Source organism: Loxodonta africana, chromosome 17, assembly GCF_030014295.1.
Source record: "Loxodonta africana isolate mLoxAfr1 chromosome 17, mLoxAfr1.hap2, whole genome shotgun sequence".
Taxonomy (NCBI): domain Eukaryota; kingdom Metazoa; phylum Chordata; class Mammalia; order Proboscidea; family Elephantidae; genus Loxodonta; species Loxodonta africana.
The window spans coordinates 64,716,687-64,734,752 of record NC_087358.1 but is presented as its reverse complement, the minus strand read 5'-3'; the positions used below and the strand labels follow the sequence as shown (position 1 = coordinate 64,734,752).

The 18,066-nt window shown below is 38.7% G+C and overlaps 1 protein-coding gene and 1 long non-coding RNA gene across 2 annotated transcripts in view; one reads left to right on the top strand and one right to left on the bottom strand.

Moving 5' to 3' along the window:
• LOC111751338 (uncharacterized) overlaps positions 1-9,865 on the top strand; it is a 40,156-nt gene extending 30,291 nt beyond the window's left edge. The window contains exon 4 of the long non-coding RNA XR_002786409.2: positions 110-9,865. This is a non-coding gene — a long non-coding RNA (uncharacterized LOC111751338). The remainder of the gene's footprint in view (positions 1-109) is intronic.
• GTF2F2 (general transcription factor IIF subunit 2) overlaps positions 1-18,066 on the bottom strand; it is a 187,576-nt gene that overhangs the window by 7,483 nt on the left and 162,027 nt on the right. Inside the window, exon 7 of the mRNA XM_003412608.4 lies at positions 13,451-13,594. Within this exon, the coding sequence (XP_003412656.2) occupies positions 13,451-13,594 (144 nt within the window). The remainder of the gene's footprint in view (positions 1-13,450; positions 13,595-18,066) is intronic.

The window sequence follows — 18,066 nt, the reverse complement described above, 5'->3', positions numbered from 1 at the left end:
AGAACTATGTTTAGAGGCTCAATGGCACAACATTTTCATTAAAAAATAAACGAGCTACATATTAGGCATAAGCTGTGAACAAAGGCCAACAAATGTTTTTGTTCCTTAGATGGAGAAGCCTGCGAACAAGAGAGAGAAGGTGATGCTGGGGACTTCTCTGGAACAGGGGCCATCTCGGGATTTTCTTTCTCTTTTCTTCTAGTTATATCTCCTCTTCCCCACTAGACCCCACCCCTGTTGTATTCTCAGGGCCCCACTGGCTGCATTCCTCCAGTCCTCCCTTCACAAAATGCCAAGAAGCAGACAGGTGGCTAATGAAATGGTAAAAGCACACCCCGCCTACCCCAAGCCCTACAATATCACTTGATCTAAATTCTGAAAGAGCACTTTATTATTACATTAATAATCTGGGGGCTGGTAAGTTATTTCACTTCACTAACACTTCAATTGTCTGGCACTGGCAAGTGCTTCACAGGTTTGAATTTTTCAGATAATCAAACTGTACTTCCTTTGGGGCAAAACTTTTATTTTTTTAAGACATGCCTTCTAAACTATAATAATTTATTTGTATACTGGACACAATTAAACTTTGGAATATTTTGAGGTATTCTAAGGCTGGGATATAATGGGAAAAAAATACAGTTAATTTTGGAACACTTAGTAACGGCACTGGGTTTTTGGTTAATAGACAAAGATGAAAACAGTAAAATTCTTTTTGAAATTTACACATGAATTCTTGCATTTAGAACCATGGCAACTATTTACAAGTTCATTTGATCTTAAGTATAGTTTCAAATTTACAAAAAAAAATCAGAAAATATCAATTGCCACAGTTATTACTAGTCTACTTGAAAATATTGTTGGAAATTAAATGGCAAGCTAGGAGGCTCTGTAGAGGTTTATTTTACCAATAGAGAATTTTCAGTAAATTAGCTAGCATTTCCAATGAAGAAGCATTATTCACCCTTAAAATATTTGGGAAGAGGGTAAAGTTTTATTTTAGGCCAGAGGAGATAAAAGTTTTTGCTGTCCAAGGGTTGAAAAAGAACTGGTGATAGTTTGGCAGTTCATCCAAAGGTTAAACACAGAGCTACTATACCTACTGCCACCGACTTGATTCTGATTCGTGGTGGCCCCATGTATTTCAGTGAACTGCACTCCATAGGTTTTTCTTTCTTTCTTTTTAAGGTTGAATATGTATGTGTGTGTGTGTGTGAAAATATATACAACAAAACATGCACCAATTTAACAATTTTCACATGTACAATATAGTGTCACTGGTTACATTCTTCAAGCTGTGCCACCTTTCTCAATATTTTTTTCCAAATTATTTCATTACCATTAAAATAAACTCACTGTCCTAAGCTTCTTGTCTAACCTTTCCAGTTGCTGTTGTCAATTTGAGCCCATACAGATAGCTCTTTAAAAGAGAACAATACTAAAGGCAAATATTCTTTACTAATTGTTAGGGATTGAATTGTGTCCCCCCAAAATGTGTGTCAACTTGGCTAGGCCACGATTTCCAGGATTGTGTGATTGTCTACCATTTTGTTATCTGATATGGTTTTCCTATGTGTTGTAAATCCCACCTCTGTGATGTTAATGAGGCAAGATTAGAGGCAGTTATGTTAATAAGGCAGGACTCAATCTATTAGATTAGGTTGTACTTTAAGTCAATCTCTTGAAATATGAGAGAAGAAAGCAGAGAGAGAGCGGGACCTCGTACCATCAAGAAAGCAGCACTGGGAACAGAGTGTGTCCTTTGGTTTCTGCACTTCCTAGACCAGGGGAAGATTGATGACAATGACCTTCCCTCAGAACTGACAGACAGAAAAAGCCTTCCCCTGGAGCTGGTACCCTGAATTCGGACTTTCTAACCTCTCAGACTGTGAGAGAATAAACTTCTCTTTGTTAAAGCCATCCACTTGTGGTATTTCTGTTATAGCAGCACTAGATAACGAAGACACTAATTAAGCTAAACTATTTATTATTATTATTACCTAGAAACCCTGGTGGTGTAGTGGGTAAGTGCGAACGCCGCTAACCAAAAGGTTAGCACAGCAGTTCGAATCCACCAGGTGCTCCTTGGAAATTCTATGGGGCAGTTCTACTCTGTCCTATAGGGCTGCTATGAATCGCAATCGACTCAGCAACAACAGGTTTGTTTTATTTTATTGGTTATTGTTTGGTTTAAAAATGACTTCAGGAGATAGTTTCAGTTTAAAGACTTACTTAGGCAATAGTTTTGGGGGTTCATCCAGATCAACGGCCCCAGGAAGTCTGGATTCTATGAGAATCTTAAATTCTGTTCCACATCTCCCCCCCTCCGCCGCCCCATCAAGGTTCTTCTATATAGTCTTTGATCAAAACATTCCGTAATGGTAGCCGGGCTCATCAAGTTCTCCTGGTCTTATGGCAAAGGAGGCAGTTGTTCATGGAGGCAATCAGATACACATTCCAATTCCTCCTCCAATTCCTAACTCTTCTTTCTCTGCTTCTCCAGGCAAATAGAGACCAATTGTTATATCCATCAGGTTTTCAATGGCTGTAATCTTATGGAAGTAGATCACCAGGTCTTTCTTCCACAGCACCACTGGGTGGATTCAAAATCCTAACCTTTTAGTTGGTAATTGAGCACAAACTGTTTGCACCACCCGGGGACCTAGAGTTACCATATGACTCATCAATTTTACTCTGATGTGAAATGAAAACATAGGTTTACACAAAAACTTGAACTTGAATGTTCACAGCAAATTTATTCATAAAAGCTAAAAAGTGGAAACAACTCAAATGCCTAGATAAATAAAATTGGGTATAGCCATACAACAGAATATCATTTGGCAATAAAAAGGAATGAACTACTCATACATGCTACAATACTGATGAAGCTCAAAAATCTTATGCTTAAGTGAAAGAAGTCAGACACCAAAGATTACCTATTATATAATTCCACTTATGTAAAATGTCTAGACTAGACAAATCTATAGAGACAGAAAGTAGATTTGTGGTTGTCTGGGACAGGGCAAAGGCAGTGGAAATAGGAAGTGACTATTAATGAATATGGTTTCATTCTGGAGTGATGAAAGTTTTCTAAAATTGTGGTGATGGCTGTACAACTCTGTGAACAGACTAAAATCCACTGAATTGTACACTTTAAAAAAAGTACCAAAACCAAAAACCCAAACCCAGTGCTGTCGAGTCGATTTCGACTCATAGCAACCCTATAGGACAGAGTAGAACTGCCCCACAGAGTTTCCAAGGAGCGACTGGAGGATATGAACTGCCGACTCTTTGGTTAGCAGCCGTAGCACTTAACCACTACGCCACCAGGGTTTCCAAAAAGGTACAGAAAAGAAAAATTTTAAATTGGAAAAGAAAAAATAAGATTTTATTTCATTAACTTTGAGTCAACAAGAGACCTTTCCAGCTCGTAACAACAAATTAGTTTATTACCAAATCATCATGGGTAAGGTAACTCTTCCAATAAACAGTGGCTGGCCCTGCATATCAGTCCACATGTACTGGAAAATGGAATTGAAATAGCTGTCTTGGAACATTCTATAAAGGAGTGGCTTGATCATGCTGCACTACAGGACTGGAGAAGGCCATCGATGGCACTAGCAGGTCCTCTTCCAACAGGCTTGCCCAATTCGCCTGCTGACACAGAGAGGTGGGAGGCTTTGGACACTTATTGCCAACTGCAAGGCAACGTTTTCTCTACTGTAGAGATCAGTGCAAAGAAAATGGTTTTCTTCTTGAGACAATTTCCTTAGGGATGGCAAGTCTAAAAACAAGTCCTTCTAGCTTGTTCAAGGACTAAATAAAGAAATCAGTAGAAGGCAGTTAACAAGCCTAAAAACTTACCTTTCCTTCTTGAAAATCAAAGACATGAGGATAAGGAAGGAAATTTTATTGGTAATGGCATTTTTTTCAGACTAAATATAAACTTTGTGATCTACTGCTTATTTCAAATTTTGTGTAAATTTTGTATACAAATAAATGTCCAATTCTGTTTACTGGGTGCCTGTCTCAGATACTGCTTTTACATACATAGTACCTTATTTAAAATCATGACTCAATTGGTTATATTACTAAGGTCATCCCAAATTTTACCTCATTCAGAAAAAAAAAAAAAAGGTTGGAACAAATCATATCAGTTAAAAGGGAAAATGGTTATCCCACAATAAACTTAGTAGTAGATGTATGTATGCAGGCATATGTATGTATGGGTATATATATGTGTGTGTATGCATATATATATATATTCATATTTACAATAAAGCACATAGGGGGCAGAATTATGGATACTTCTTAGACAACAAAACACCTCATCAAATTGGTTTTCTTGGTTTGAAGGCTTAGGATCATAGTCTCGTGGAATAATTCAGTCAACTAGCATAATATAGTTCATAAAGTTTATGTTCTCCATCCTAGTTTGGTGAGTAATATCTGGGGTCTTAAAAGCTTGCAAGTAACCATCTAAGATACAACTATTAGTCTTCATTCATCTGGAGCAAAAGAGAAAGAAGGGAAGCAAAGACTCAAGGAAGAAACTAGTCAACAGGACTAACAGTCTGCATGAACCATGGCTCATCTACCCCGAGACCAGAAGAACTAGATGGTGCCCAGTCATCACTACTGATCGTTCTGATCAGGGCTGCAACAGACAGACCCTGACAGAAGGGGAGAAAAACACAGAACAGAACTCAAATTCTTAAAAAATCCGGTTGAACTGGTTGATACTGGAGGACTCCCGGAGACTACTGCTCAGAGATACTCTTTAAACCTTGAACCAATATTCATCCCTGAGTTTAAACTTTTAGCTAAATAACAGACTGGCACACAAAGAATATCACCCATGAGTACTGTGTTCCTTTAAAAAATCATCCAGGTGTGACCAAACGGTGAACAACTGCTTTAAAACAAAGATGAGAAGGTAAGGGGGGCAGGGAAACTAGATTAATGGAAATGGAACAAATAGAATGAAAATAATGAGAACGCTCGTGCATAGTGAGCACTGTTTATTACCAAATCATCACGGGTAAAGTGAAGAATGTAACCAATGTCACTGAACAATTTGCGTAGAAATTGTTGAATGAGAACCTAAACTGCTTATGCAAACCATCACCAAAAACACAAAATAACATTATTAAAAACAAACAAACAGAACCCCTATGGAACAGCTCTGCTCTGTGCACATGGGGTCACCGTAAGTCAGAATTGATTCGACAGCAGCTAACAACAACAAATGTATTAGTTATCAGAAACTTCTATTTCTGAAGCATTAAAGTTTCATGTGTTTAAATTTCACCCACTTATATTCAACATAGTTAGTAATTTATTTTAGTATAACATTTTATATTCTAAAACTTCTAATTAAGGCTTTACTTCTTAAGTTAGCAAACAGTTATTTTCTAAAACAGAAGGCTCAAAAGGGCTATCACTAATTAATATGCTCTCTCAGGAAGCTGGTTCTCTGCTTAATTTAACAGTATCACTTAAAAATGAAAATTTCCATTACAGGAGAAGGTGGAGAGAGAACTGAGAAGGAATATGTAAACAGAAAGATGATACAGATTAAAAAGAGAAAAGGGAGAAGGGAAGAGAAAAAAATCAACTAAGAAAGGGAAAGTATATGTCAGAACAAAACATTATAAAGCAGCACTTACTAAGTAGTAAATGTGAAGTGAGCTTCAAACATTTAAAAAAATATATTTACTTTTGGATAAGGAACTAAATGAGTTACGATACAGTTTAAATTCAATTTTCTACATACCTGGCTTAGATTAATGACGTTGATTCTTAATGATACAGAAATTAGAAAGCAGCCTGCCTGGGAGAGAAATTGGCTATTTTTTTTTTCCCCATTAAAAGGGGTTCCCTTTGCCAGAAGTATCTTCCTTGTGCATCCATATACAGACACTCCTGTCGGAATATACAGGAGGCAACGTGGTAGGGAGTCCCTGGGTGGTACAAATGGTGCCAAATGGTAAAGCACTTGGCTGCTAACTGAAGGATGCCTTGGAAGAAAGGCCTGGTGACCTATTTCTGAAAAACCAGTCATTGAAAACCCTGTGGAGCACAGTTCTACCCTGACACACATGGGGTCACCATGAGTCGGAGTCACTCGACAGCAACTGGCTAATGTAGTAGACGATATTCCTAGATTGAAGTAAGGAGAACTAAACCCGCCGGCCAACTGCCCTCTCCAGGTCTATAAATTAGAAAATTGGACTAGATAATCTCTAAGATTCCTTCTATTTTTAAGATGCTGACTCAGAGATATATACGTTATAATTTGTATCATGAAGAATGAACAGGAAAACAGGTTTCTGGCTGAGTAATTTGGGGAATGGTGATGTTACTGAAATGGGGGAGACTGGGGGAGGCTTTGGTGAGGAGGTAGAAATCAAGCACTGTATTCTAACATACTAAACTTGAAATAATAAAACCGGTTAACATGCTCATCAGGGGCTAATTCTGCAGCAGGCACTGTGCCAAGGGCATCACGTTCACTTTCTCAGTTAACCCAAACAATCTTATGGGACAGGTTCGGTGATTTTCTCCTTTTTACAGAAGCTCCAAACAGTGCTGCCATTCTACTAGGCTTCTGAGTGGAGAAGATAAGGCTTTGGGATGCAGGAGCCTGGAGCTTAAGGGGGAAGATCGTGCTAAAGCCACCAGCACACCGATGATATTCAAGGCGAGGGGACTGGCTGAGAGAGAAGAGGTCTTGGGACAGACCGTCTGACACGTTAACCAGGAGTCAGGTAGAAGAGCCAGTCAGTAGGAGAAAGCTAGAGAAGTGGTAACTTTATTCACGCCAAGTGATTACAGTATTTTAAGAAGAGAGTGATCTGTCAATGACTCTGATGAGGAGTTTCGGTGGAAGGACCTCATTAGAAATGGGAGTGAGGAAGGGAACAGGCAACTCTAAGAAAAGCAGAGAAAAGGAACAGTAGCTGCAGAGAGATGTGAAGTTCAAGACTTTTTCTTTTAAAAGACGGAAGATATTAAGACATGTCTGCACAATAGAAGGAAACCCTGAAAAGTCGACAGTTTGAATCCACCAAGCACTCCTTGGAAACCCTATGGGGCAGTTCTACTCTGTTCTATAGGATAGCTATGAGTCGGAATTGACTCGATGGCAGTGGTTGGTTGGTTGGTTTTTGGTACAACAGAAAGACACGAAAGGGAGAAAAGTGTTCATTTGGGGTTGTACTACACTTCCATATACTATCTTAAATAATAACTGAATTAGAATTTCTCTGCACAAAATGTGTTTTAATTTTTGTGCTAGATACAAACACAAAAAGCCATTTCAAACTCGTAGCTGACCCTAGCTTTGTTTCACAATTTATTCATTCGTCCAGTAAATATTAAGCGCTTATTATGTGCCAGATACTATAACAGTCAGAAACAGTGAGGAACAAAATAAGTTTGTGCTCTCAGAGAGATTTCGTCAGGACCAGCACTGTCCAACAGAACTTTCTGTACCACGTATATTCTGTATCTGCTCTAATATGGTTGCCACTAGCCACATATGGCTATGAACGTTTGAATGTGGCTAGTGCGTCTGAGGAACTGAATTTTTAATTAACTTCACTTTAAATTTAGACAGCCATATGTTACCATACTGGGCATCAGGTCTAGTTGCCAATTCAGATACTAAACAAACATCCAGCATATGTATGTTAAGTGTTACAAAAGGGGCAGGGGGTTGTTAAGGGACCTTCTAAACAGACTCTGCACTGCCTGCATTTACTCACTCAGAGCCCCGCCTGCCCTGCCACAGGGTGAGAGGGGCAGTGGACCCCGGCTGGCCAGCTTACTCCATCACTTTGGTTCAAAATGGGCACACGACCCGCGCCAGTCAATTAAAGTCTTCCTTGAGGTTTTTATTGGAATTATCAGGACAGATATGCTCTATTTTCCTTAGGAGTTGCTGGCCTCGAACTGCTTCAGGAGATCAATTTGGCCACCATATGGCAAGAAGCTGCCTAGAAATAAGGACAATACACAAGAGAGATGGGGAGATGGGGAGAGATGGGGAGGTGCACTTCTGATGAAATGGCTTTAGTAACTGGGCCCAGCCACGTGTAATGCCAGGCGATTCCTGAATTTCCCAGCTACAGGAGCTGATAAATTACAGTTTTGTTTCAACTGAGTCCTTGAGACTGAAAGAGTCCCACCCAACTAACAGACCTATAGCATATACCTATAAATACACTTTGCTGTTCAACAGAAGAAATACCCAGCCTTTCAAATTCTTGAGCCATTTTATCCTTTCAAAAGTAAATCTTCTTGTATCTTACTGATTCCAAATTTTGCTTAAATTACTTTTCTCAAGCACTTACTTAGGCCTGTGTGAAAAACTCTGAGGATTAGGTTAACATCACCTTATTGCTGATACCAAAACCAGTGTAACAGTTTTGTTGATTAAAAGCCTACTTGGTGCAAATAAGCAACTGCCTGTTGGGCATTACGTACAGCTGGACTCCAAAACTGCTCCCAAATCTAGGTCTTGCATATCTTTGCCCCGTTTCTTCTGTTGATTTAAATCTACTTTAATAAAAACATACAGATTGCTCAACAGCATGCTCTCAATTAAAAAACTGGTCCACTGGATTGACATGATTAGGGACTACTGATTTAGCAGAGATCACCAATGATTTTCCCAATCTTGACCTACACTTGGGTGAATAGGGCACAAGGAAACCAAGAGGTTCAGTTACAATCAGAGCTGCTTTTCAATGATACTCTTAACAGAAACGTACGCTTAAATGACCGTGGTAAAGGGGTGCTGTGCCAGAGAAAAACAGCCTTATTAAAGCGAGGACTCAAAGTGGTCTTGGCAGTTAGGTGTCTCAAAGGGAGCAATCAGGTAAAGTTTCTAATGGTTTGTATTTTCTACGGCAATGCTGTATATGCTTCTGTTTTACATAATAAAGTATGAAGACTAGACATAACACATTCGAGGTTAAAAGATCAAAGAGTGCCAAGGGAGAAATAACAGACTTCTTCTGATATTTCATTTTAGAGGAAGAAAAAAAGCCAAAGTTGAACCACATAAAAATGCCCTTTTAAATGATTACCATGTGTGACTTTACCTCTTCTGATTTCTTAGGCAAGTCACATTTGGGTGAATGACAGAAAGAGACTGTTCCCAAGGACAGTTTCTCTAATCAATAATATGGCTTGCAGAAGTGAAGGTCTTCAGGAAGAAGAATTAATATAGAAAGGAAGGAAATGGAAAAACAAGAGAATACTTCAGATTCACTCAGAAAATGTCAAAAATGACATTATAAAGGTCAGAAAGCAGATGGTAACTAAAGAATACAGTAGTGCTGCTCTAAAGTTCCATGGTTAGAAACTTATCAAAAGTGGCACTGGGAGCCGTCAGAAAATGAAAGACTACCGTATGAGAATGCCACAGAATCGACTGACAGGAGTGAGATTTCTTTTCTTCCCTTTTACATAAGGCTCAATAATTTGTTTAATAGTAACGCTACTAATAAATACTAGTAAAATACTTTGCAATTGATAAAACAGCTTTCACAAATACTAATTTAGTCATTGCAAGGATCCTGTAAGTTAAGTTTTTTTTATTATGTTGTTGTTGAGAATACACATAACAAAACATACACCAATTCAACAGTTTCTACATGTACCATTTAGTGACACTGATTACATTCTTTGAGTTGTGCAGCCATTCTCACCCTCCTTTTCTGAGCTGCTCCTCCCCCCTTAACATAAAATTCCCTGCCCCCTAAGGTTCCTATCTTTCAAGGTGCTGTTGTCAATTTGATCATATATAGAAGGTTCTTAAAAGAGCATAATGCTCAAGGCAGACCTTTTTTTTTTTTTTTTTTAACTAGTTAAGCTAAACTATCGTTTGGTTTTAAGATTTCAGGAGATATTTCTGGTTTAACGTTTAAAGATTTTCTCAGGGCAATATTTTCAGGAGTGCATCCAACCTTCATGGCTCTAGGAAGTCTGGAGTCCATGAGAATTTGAAATTCTGTTTTGCATTTTTCCCCTTTTGATCAGGATTCTTCTATGAAATCTCTGATCAAAATGTTCAGTAATGGTAGCTGGGCACCATCCAGTTTTTCTGGTCTCCCAGCAAAGGAGGCAGTTGTTCATAGAGGCAACGAGCCACACGTTCTATTTCCTCCTCCTATTCCTGACTCTCCTTCCTCTGCTGTTCCAGGTGAACAGAGACCAACTATTGTGCCTTGGATGGCTGCTTACAAGCATTTAAAACCCCAGGCACTACGCACTGAACTAAGAGGTAAAACCGAGGCACTAAACATGTTATTTGGCCACATAACTGGGATGTCCCATGAAACCATGACCCTAAATCTCGAAACCAAGAAACCAAATCCCGTGAGGTTTTTGGTTGCACATAATTGGCCTCAGCAGCTACTCTTTCTTTTTGTTGTTGTTGTTGTAAATATTTATCTATCACACTACTTTTGCCAGTTCAACTTTTCTATAAAGTAGGCATTATTTTAAACATAGTTATGCAGTATATAATAATCTGGACATATTGGTAAATTTTATATTAAAAATGCCATATTTTTAATATAAAAATGCCACTTAACAGTAAATTAAATAGTAAATATGTAAACACTACATTAAAGGAGGAACCCTGGTAGTGCCATGATTAAGTGCTCAGCTGCTATTCAAAAGATTGAGTGGTTCGAATCCACCACTGGCTCCACAGGAGAAAAGACCTGGTGATCTGCTCCCATAAAGATTACAGCCTTGGAAACCCTATGAGGCAGTTTTATTCTGTTTTATAGAGTTGCTATGAGTCGGAAGTAGCTTGACAGCACACAACAGCAACATATTAAATATTAACTACAGTGTATTCAAGTACCTTGTACAGGACTGTTGGGTTAAATGGCAGGGCTGGGATTTGAACTGAGGTCCCATTATTCCAAATTCTATGTTTGTTCCATTATAAGAGGAAGCCTACTTTCCTGTATCTCTGATCTTCATGCTAGACTGGACTCCTTCAATCTCTCAGGTATTGCTCATACTAAAATGAAATTAGTAAGGGTGGCTGATGGCCATTAGTACAGTCTCTGATATTCTGTGAACATTTTAAAGGAGACAAACAGAGAGGAGCTGAGCTCTAGCTACTTTCTTGGTCAATGGGATTTGCCAACCCAGTTTAAATATGAGAGAGACGTAGAAAGGAGGAGATGAAATACGAAAGGGAGAGAATCATAGATTTAGAGCTGGAAGAGATCACAAAGATTATCTTGCCCAACTCTCAAAATTTTAGAAATGGATACTGAGAGAGAAGAAATGATTTGCCCAGGTCCCACTCTGGTCAAATGCAGGACTGGAATCCATGCTGAACACTTCTTGCCCTCCTGCCCTCTCCACTAGATGAGGGTAACTCTAGCTGTGGCCTACTTCCAGCCAGGTGCAGGCATTCCACACTCTTCCTGAATCTGGTTCTTTGCCCCATACACAGCCTGTCAAAAAGCCATCCCAGGAAAGTATGGCAGTGCTTGGATACTGAGAATCAACCATTTCCCCTTTTGCAATCTAATTTAGCAAATATTTGCTGAGTTTCTACTGTGTGGATAAACATTTAGAGATAAAATAATAACAATCCTGCCTTTAAGAATTGTCTGCTTTATAAGCAATTTAGTCTCCAGAAATAATAAAACTAAAATACTGTAAGCTAATTTAGTTTCCAGATCAGTGGCTGTTAAGCTCTTTTGAGGCCCCAGGCCCGTTATGAGAATCTCATGAAAGCTATGGACCTGCTCCCCAGAAAAACCCATATATTTTTACACATATTCAGGAGGCTAATGCATCCCCTAAAGCCCATCTACTGAGTTAAGAAGCTCTATTACAAGAGATTCACTGGGTACCATCACATACAAATTATCTGAAGAATGAAAATTGAGAGAAATACTAGTAATCCCTTTTCTTTGATGCAAAATGAATAAACTACAAAAACAACGTGATCCCGTTTAAGGAAAATACATTGTTTTCTCTAGCACCATCTGCATGTCCCTCTTGAAGTGCTTATTGTCTTATGTCTAATTTCTTTTGCATTTGTTATTCCATGAGACTATCTTGCCTGCTTTCAGAGTTTCTGGACTAATGTGTATACGTATGTGTGTGTGTGTTGTGTATGTATATGAAGAAAAACTTCATTAAAACCAGAAGAAACACAGCTTAGCTAATGAATTATTCTATTTCAAATTTTTTATCTAGCTTGGAATGCCGTGTGTAAGGCTTTGATGCTGATATTAAATTTGTTTGAAATCTAAAATGAAGCTGCTGTTATAAAAAAACAGGCTGCATTAAGATGAATTGCTAATACTGCAGCATGAGCACTTTCCCCTTCCTTATTAAAAAAAGTATTTATATCTTTTGAAATTTAATTTCTTAATGAAAACGGTGGAAGGTTGATGTGCAACAATAAAGAAATCTCTGCAGAATTAAGACTGAAGTTTCATAAATCATTTGCTAAAGCTTTGTATACATCAGAAAAAATATGCTGAACCTTTCAGTAAACAGGTTATTTGGTTATGATAAGATGGTTTTAAAAACTGGTTATCTTGCTTTGTATTCAGAATAAGTGGAACAGCTAGAATTAACATTCTTGAATATATTGGCGAAGTGGAAAAAACCATAAAAAAATTAAAAAAAAAAAAAGAACAGAAAATAAAAATAAAAAGGTTACCATTTCATTTTTTTAGCCTATAAGTAAATGCAGTTATAACCAAATCTGACACTTTGATAACATTAGGTGTGAGAAAGTTAAATGGAAAGAAATGGGACTCTGAGGTTGGAGAAAGGATTGGATCCCTTACTCGTTATAGGCTTTTTAAATGGATTAGAAAATAGAAAGTATTACCAAACAGGCAGAAAAGTCTGGGCAACAGATTAAAAAAAAAAAGACTATTTATGCAACAAAGATAAACTTTCTAAAATATTAACTTATTAAATATACCTTAAAAATGAAGAACAGGTCAATCCAACCACAAATCTCAACAAGCATAACTAGAAAGGGCAGTATAGCTCTATCTAAAAGCAACTAGTGCCGGGTAGATTCTGATTTAAAAAAAAAAAAAAAATCCAGAGAACAGCCCACAAAAATGGAGATAATTTTCTCACCATGACAGAGCCATATAACTTAAAATAACTAGAAATGATATAAACAGAGACTACAGGCTTAATGTCCAGGATAAATCAAGGAGGACAGCTCTACCTTTTCTTCATATGGAAGAGCTGATATTAAATTTGTTTGAAATCTAAAATAAAGCTGATGTTATAAAAAAAACAGGCTGCATTAAGGCATCCTTTTCTGAGTGTTGAGATGCAATCTGACATTAGCATGGGTGAATGTTAACTTCCTCACGTCTCTTCAGTAAAGTAGGACATACTTAAAGGATCAGTTTGAACGTATACATACCACAGGCTGTTTTGTGATGTCCACCAAGTCCTTAAGATTATAATATTGATGCTTCTCAAAAGCTGAAAACAGCATATCTAAAACATGTTGTTTATCAGCTCGAGCTCGCTTTCCGTCTTCTTTCTTCTTCCTTTCATATTCAATCTACGTGCAAAAAGCGAAAGAAAGGCATCAATTCACTATGCTCACTCTGAAACACAGGATGGTCTTCATAGTCATCCAATAACCACAGGTATTAAATTTCGAGACAGCAGGCTAAAGAACAGGGAGAGGTGCAGGGGCCTCAATGCTCCCAGGGCTCCTCCTGCCCCAAAGCCCCGAGATGGTAATGATGCTGATGGGCAAGCCATTTTCCTTATTTCCTAAGGCATTTTGTAAAGTGCCCATTTCCCTCCAAAAAGACTTCTTTGTCAAAGTTTTATCAATTCAGTTTGGCTACTATTAGCCAATTTTGATCAGAAACTCTAACCTGCAGTTCCTTTGACTTTGATTAATCAAAATATAGTAAAATAGTTTATTAACAGATGCATTTTCAAACCTTGGGGGTCCTATGACAGGGCTTAGGTTAAGTGACAGGCAGATCACTTGGGAATGAAAAGTCTGGGAAACACCGGTAAAAAGGTTAGTGACGAGAGGCCTTTTCTCATTCTGACTCTGTTAGCCTTCTTGAGCTTCTTTCTTTGCTTATAAAATGAAATCAGTTAAGTAATAGAAAAGGTAAATATATACTGTAGCACTGAGGTGCAAACAAACCATTTTTCTAAAATCTCCATTTTTACCTGAAAATAATGTACCTGAACTCCCAATTCGCCCGGATGCTACACCTTCATTTTTAACACAAACATAAATCACCTTCATCCAAACAAGAGCAATGCTCCGGGAACATGTGCTGTATACCCTGTGCATGCAGGTTGGGAAGCCGTGGTACCAGCAGAATGTGTATGTTCTCCCCTACTGTCACCGTCCTGGGACTACTCATTTGTAAAAAATTATCTTTTTACTGAACTGAAAACATGCAATTTACACTCACTCATTTCAGTTGATTAAATTTTTAATTTTCAGAAACACTTCATTTTTATGAAACATCAGGAACTTGTTAGAGGAAATATAAACTGTAGCTGCCAATCTGGGTAATAAAGCATCGGCAGGCTCAGTGGAAGCCACCAGCAAACAATCTCTTGTTGACCAACTGGAACAACTAGTCAGTGACGGGCCTCAAAAATAATGAAGTACATTTCAAAGCTTACAACTAAATTACTGCAGGGTTTCCAACCTCATATAGTTGAGCTTATTCTTTATATTTTAACAATGAGTTTTGTTATAAAACAGATAAAACTTAATTTCTATAAGGTTAAAACTAAAAATAACAACTAATACATAATACTGTTGTTGTGTGCTGTCGAGTCGATTCCGACTCACAGCTACCCTATATGACAGAACAGAGCTGTTCCACAGGGTTTCCAAGGCTGTAAATCTTCACAGGAGCAGACTGGCAGGTCTTTTCTCCCGTGGAGCTGCTGGTGGGTTGGAACTACCGACCTTTTGGTCAGCAGTCAAGCATTAGCCATTGTGCCACCAGGGCTGCTCCTAATACATAATAGACACTTTCAAATTATTAGTAAAAGGTAACTTGGACAACACTGAGTGATAAAATAAAACTAAGTGGTAGACAAGGCAAAAGGACTAACTTAACACCACTTTTTTGACATGTACACCTTGGAAGTAAAACTAAAAATTCATTCGCCTCTTCAGCAGGTTAAGCACAGCAGGTTAAGCACTGACCACGTGTTAGACACTGTACTAAGATGTGGGGCAAATAAAACAATCTCCTCTTTCAAAAGGTATTCCTTTCTTAGGGCATATGCACTAAAGTGTATATAGAGGGCTTTGAACATTTAAATGTAGCAACAGTAGACCACTGAGCTATCTAAGACCAGATCATGATGCTAAAAAAAACGCCACCACGTAGTTGTACAGACTGGCATTCTTTGGGAGGAAGGAAATCCAGCCAGTCTCAAGACCTTCTGGGCAGGAACAGCATGAAAGAGAACTATGGGCAGACACAGAGGATGAAGAAAAGGATGACTAAAAGAGCTAGAAGCAATAGTGGAGAAGGGAGAGGCTAGGGAAGCCTATGACCAAAGAGGAAACCCAAGTCTTCCCAATGTAAGAAAGATGGGAAAACACACACAAAAAATACACTTAAAGAATAAGGCAGAAGTATAGATTCTGTCCCAATGCAGTGAGAAAGGAGGCTGCAGAGATAGCTAAGACCAAAAGGGTGTGCACTTGGGGCCATCCAAGAAATAATTTTCTTTCTCTTGGAATAAAAGATAGAACTTACTGGATGACAGTATATGAATAACAGCCAACATAAAGCTAATTTCCAAAATGTGAAATTAACTCATCTCATCCCTTTCCCACTTCATCATTCTGACAGCTGCCACCCACATGGCTCTTTCTCTCTCTGACCCCAACCACTCAGAGTTGGGTCCCCACAAGTTAAGACTCTGTCCTTCTAGCTCCTGCCAAATGGGTAAATGGCAGTCTCTCTGCTGGTTCTCACCGTCCCCGATGGGTTCGATAACTCACTAGAAAGACTCACAGAACTCATGGAAACTATTACGTACACTTACAGTTATCCATTTATTAAAATCAGGAAGGAGACAAGCATAGAGATGCACTCAGCAAAGTCTGGCAGAGTTTCTGCCACAAGGCCTCCACTGTCCCCAGGGACGTATTGCTCCCTCTCCTGTGCATGGATGTTCTCACCAATCCAGGAAGCCCCAAAGACGGCAATCCAAGAATCCAGGTTTCCTAGCCATTGGGACCTCAATGAATAGGCACCTCAATGAATAGGATCTACCGGGGCCTTCATGCATAGTTAAGGTCCATCCAATCAATGAGAATGCAGACTGCATTTGGCTCGCTGCCTTCCATAAGTTAGTTTGCCAGGTGTGGGGCCTGTGTACACCTACTTGCTTGGCTGTTTTGGAAAACAAAGGTCTCTTGATTGCTCAGGTTATTTTCAGAAACCGGAGTCAAAATGCCAAACCTAGTTCCTTCTCCCAAAGACAGACTTCAACAATAGTTGTTGCTGAAGGTCTTTGGATTAAAAAGTGGAATGGTATCAAAGAATTCCTGAAGGGAATAAGCAATATATTAAGGCTTATTTTGCTGACTAATAACTAAAATATATCTTGTTTTCCATATATACAATTGTTCTTAATTTGCATCCTGCAATCTCCTTGGACTATGATGGGCAGTCTAGATAGGAGGGCTGCTGAAAAATCGGAAAAAAGTCTGAACCCAGAGTATGGAGGAATTACAATCCTTTTAACTCTGGTCAAGTGTGGGATATCAGAAATTTAACTTGGGATGTATTAAATACAGAAAGGATGAGACTGAGGAGGGCTGGGGGGAGCTACTCCCTTCCACAGGCTTGAGTGAGAGGTGAGATTTCATCTAGCTAAAAGCTACTGGTCTTCAAAAAAGACAATGCAAAGAAGCAGGAACCTTCTACTATTGTTGAAATCTATTGTTGGTGCTTGCCTACTTTAAATAGTGGGAAAAAGAGTAGAAATGTGTTAATCATGGCTCTCTATGGCTCAATTCCTGGAAGGCAATGCAGTCTAACTTTACTTTTTACTAGTGAATAAAAATTGTTAAAAGTGTAATCCGAACCACTTGGAAAATGATATGGCGCCTGCTTAAAAAGCTAGAAATAGAAATACCATACGATTCAGCAATCCCACTCCTAGGAATATATCCTAAATAAGAGCTGTCACATGAATAGACACATATGAACCCATGTTCATTAAGCATTATTCACAATAACAAAAAGATGGAAACAACCTAAGTACCCATCAACAAATGAATGAATAAACGAATTATGGTACATACACACAATGGGATACTATGTAATGATACAGAACGATGATAAATCTGCAAAACATCTCAGAACATGAAAGAATCTGGAGGACATTATGCTGAGAGAAATAAGTCAATCACAAAGGGATAAATATTCTATGAGATCACTATTATAAAAACCCAAGAAAATGTTTACACATAGAAAAAAACAATCTTTGATGGTTATCAGGGAAGGGAGAGGTGGGAAGGGGAAATCACGAACTAGATGGCAGGCAAGTATTAACTTTGATGAAGGGAAAGACCACACACAATACTGGGAAGTCAGCATAACTTTACCAAGGCAAAGTCATAAAAGCTTCCTAGACACACCCAAACACCCTGAGAGACTGAGTTACTGGGGCCGAGGGCTGGGGACCAGGGACGCAGAGGACATCTAGGTCAACTGGCACAACATAGTTCTTAAAGAAAATTTTCCACATCCTACTTTGGAGAGTGGTGCCTGGGGTCTTAAAAACTTGCAAGGAGCCATCTATTGGTCCCATCACATTGGGAGTAATGTATTCGGAGCAAAGGAGAATGAAGAAAACCAGATACACGAGGACAAAGGACTAATGGACCACGTGAACTACAGCTTCCACCAGTCTGAGCCCGCAAGAACTAGATGGTGTCTGGCTACCACTACCGACTGCTCTGACAGGGATCACAAGAAAGGGTTCCGGACAGAGCGGGACAAAAATGTAGGACAA